The sequence below is a fragment of the Charadrius vociferus genome, unplaced genomic scaffold, assembly GCF_000708025.1.
Source record: "Charadrius vociferus isolate BGI_N301 unplaced genomic scaffold, ASM70802v2 scaffold269, whole genome shotgun sequence".
In the NCBI taxonomy this organism is placed as follows: Eukaryota; Metazoa; Chordata; class Aves; order Charadriiformes; family Charadriidae; genus Charadrius; species Charadrius vociferus.
Genome location: NW_009660184.1, coordinates 1779999 through 1783399, shown reverse-complemented (window position 1 = coordinate 1783399; position 3401 = coordinate 1779999). Strand labels below are relative to the sequence as shown.

Below are 3401 nucleotides of genomic sequence, written 5' to 3'. Positions count from 1 at the left end.
CAGAACTATCACCTGTGTGACGTATCACGCTAGTTGCCATGGCCCTGCAAGGCTGAGGGGCAAAGGATTCAGATATCACCGGCTTCTGACTGCACTGTCGCTCCATGTTGATAACAGATGGCTTGGTTATGGGAGAGGCGCTGGTGGCTGATGTGACCAAGCAGGCAGCTGTATTTGCCATGACAGTCCTTGGTTTGGAGTAAGTGACTTGCGAGGAGAGGAGCATAGCAGCAGACATCTCAACAAAGTCAGGGCTGTGCGGAGGGGTCATGCACTGCAAAAAAGAAAACACCATTATACAGCTGTGTAACTTCATAGCAGAATTTTTCACTATCTCTACTGTGAAAAACAAAGTTACACCCCCTTCGCAGCATCTCAGAACCTGCCTCTTGGGACAAACTGATTAAAGCACACACCGCCTCATCTGATGGCCATTCTGTATATGCTCAAAAGCATATTAATAAAACAAAGGCAATGAGGCAGAGGTAAACCTGCATAAAACATGGCGTGTCCACTCACTGCGCTGCAAAAACTCTCTCATTCCTTTCCCCTCAGCAATTGGTGTGGCTGTAAGAGGCTATGAGCTCTCCGCTGCTTACAGAAAACAGACTAACAACAAATACCGATACTGCACCGTTTCAATTTCAAGCTTCTAGCAAGCCCTAGATCTTATCAATGAGCACCCCACCAGCTGGTGGCTACTTCTGAGATACATACAAATGGAACTGCTCTCTCCCTTCTTATTCATCCATTTTTCTCTACGCTCTCTTGCTGCCACCACCTCTCCTTCCTCCTTTACCACTGAAATGTCATGCCCATGTCCTGTGCTGCTCAAGAGACAGTGCCAACACCAAGTGGCAGGAGCACGAGTGAAGCCCATCAAGCAGCTGCCATACTACCCCATCCCCTCTCCTCTATTATTCCCCCTTTTCCTGACATAACTGGATACTAGAAGCCTACTGGTTGAAACAGGCCTTAGCCATCTGAAACTTGAATGGCACAAAGCTCTTTTTTAATACCTACTTTTGTTGCAACATAAACTGCAACAACAAAAAAAAAAAGTGATTCAACCAATATTAGTCAGCCAGAGTAGACCAATACACTGCAGAATTAAAAGACTACATGTACAAACACATAACATGGAAACTAGTTGTCTATTTCATAATGGTAACCTGTACTTTCTCTTGTAATAACTAGAGTGAAGCCAAATGTCACCAAGTGCCTTTTTCATATAGTGCTTGCAGATAAGTCGGTGCTGAATCACTGAGGCTCACGCTGCCGTTCTTGCTCCAAGAAACCTCCAATAACCATGTAGACAGCATCCTCAGCTGTTAAGTTAAATAGCCCATCAGCAAGGGCTTTCACATCTAGATTTAACAAGGGATAAAACCCCTACATTTGCCATTCCAGAGACAGCAGAAAAAAACAAACTCAACACACCCACCTCACTATTCTATGTACACACACAGCACTGGCTGTACTGTAGCCATTCTACACAGGGACACATGAGCAAGCTCTCTTTTCCAGCCAAGTTCAAACATTGCAGAGATGAAACACCCAGGTGTCAGGCATATTTATCTTGCATTCATGTTTTTCTTACCAGCGTAGATAAATAGTCCTTTGGTAATTCAGACGTAGCCTCAGCGTGCATTGTGAAATCACCAGAATCCGAGAAGGGCGTAAGTGGCCTTATCTTTAATATGTCACCTTTCTGCGATCTTTGACCCCAGGAGCTCATACAAACAAGCGCTTCAACAGCTTCAATGTCGTTCTGCTCCAAGGTGCTGCAGGTAGACCTTTCGCTGTCATGACGCTGCCTTTCACGGATAGACTCATAGATGTCCACAATGTCAACCTAAATGCAATCGGATTACTGGCTATTAGGACAAGTCAGAATACAAAGCTGAAACCACCCACATACTGTCTGCTTGGGATGAAGGTCATCTGAAACAGATCCCATGCCCGCGGCAAGGATTTTATCAACCAGCTGAACTCTTCCCCTCCCCCACCAGCTCATCTCCCCACCCCTGCTACTCCTTTTAAAAAAAAAAAAAAAAAAAAAGTAGTATGATTTGGAGGAAAGGAACAGGTATGTGTGAAGCTCACGTTTCCAGAGTTACTTTCCTGGATTACACTGCTCTGAGTAAACACATCCCATGCTTGCATACAAGCAAAAAGAGGAAAAAATCTTGACTTCCAACCTTGTTTAGACAAGGCTGTTTCCTGGACCCAAAAGAAAACTGCTATTCAGGACCGATCTCGCTCTGATAACATTTAAAAGATAAATTTCAGCTGACAGTAAGATGCTTTAAGGTACGATCACTGATTCAGAGTACCACACCTTGGAAAAGTATTTTAATCTTATTTTTACCAATAGCGAAGCCAGGGTACAGGGAAGGAAGGAAAATAGCCTTTAAAGTGAAGTAGGAATTGTTTGTACTGTACTTTAGAAAGGTGTGATGCTACATCAGTACTAGGTATCCCAAGACACACTACCAGTAACATGGAGACAAATGTAATCATATTGTTTCCAAATGCAAGCATTACATAAAATTTGTGCATATGCATGCATGCAAAACACTTGACTTCTCTGCGAAAGGATACACAAACTTCATAAAGTGCCCTCAGTGCTTGACAGTGACTCTAAAAGCTACACTGCGGTGCTGGTTTATTGCTCCTGTGCCAGCTTGGTCTCAACTAAGTATTCAAACTGTTCCAGTCTTTAGGCAGACCAACCAACTGTGAAGGGTGGGGTTCAGAAGCATGGACCAAGATTCTTGAGATGAATGCTGTTATGCAAAGTGCTTATATACTGCAGCAAAAGGGTTTTAACTAAAAAAGCAACAGCAAGCACCGCCACACCGTTACCATGGCCTAAAACCCTAGAGGGAACTATACTTGTTGGGTGACATCACTTAACACACTTAAGTCAAGGAGTTTTGTTACTGAGTTTCATTAAGTAATGTGGAACGACCCTGGCTTAACAGTGTCACAAAGATGCAAAGCTGTGTGACGCTGTCTCAACTTTGGGGATGTGCATCCCAAACACATTAAACATAATGGTTCCAAAATGCCAGTACTGCACTTAGAGAGCACTGTCACCTAAAACAAGACATACCACACATGGAGAAGTCAAGATTGGGGGCAGGAAGGGGTTAAAGCACTCTAAAGCGACTAACTGCTCTAAGATTCCCAAGCATTTCCACTGAAAACAATGAGAACAGGATCGAGGGCAAAAAATCGATGTCACCTGGACCTCTAGACTGCCTGTCAAACAGGAGCCACACCAGGCCAGGCTCTGCACTAAGCAGCCAGAAAGCCTGCGAGTGTTCCTCAAAGTGTGATTGCGGGCAACCAAGCCAGCAGATGATTCCCCCCCCAGCCCAACGTTCCAGGAGAGC

The 3401-nt window shown here is 44.4% G+C and overlaps 1 protein-coding gene across 1 annotated transcript in view; it reads right to left on the bottom strand.

Annotated features, from left to right (window-relative positions):
• The window catches only part of KLF11 (Kruppel-like factor 11), a 5085-nt gene extending 3125 nt beyond the window's left edge, over nucleotides 1-1960 (bottom strand). The window contains exons 1-3 of the mRNA XM_009893270.1: nucleotides 1922-1960; nucleotides 1601-1855; nucleotides 6-274 (exon numbers count right to left, since the gene is read on the bottom strand). Coding sequence (XP_009891572.1) covers nucleotides 6-274; nucleotides 1601-1855; nucleotides 1922-1960 — 563 coding nt within the window. The remainder of the gene's footprint in view (nucleotides 1-5; nucleotides 275-1600; nucleotides 1856-1921) is intronic.
• Nucleotides 1961-3401: the final 1441 nt, after the last annotated feature.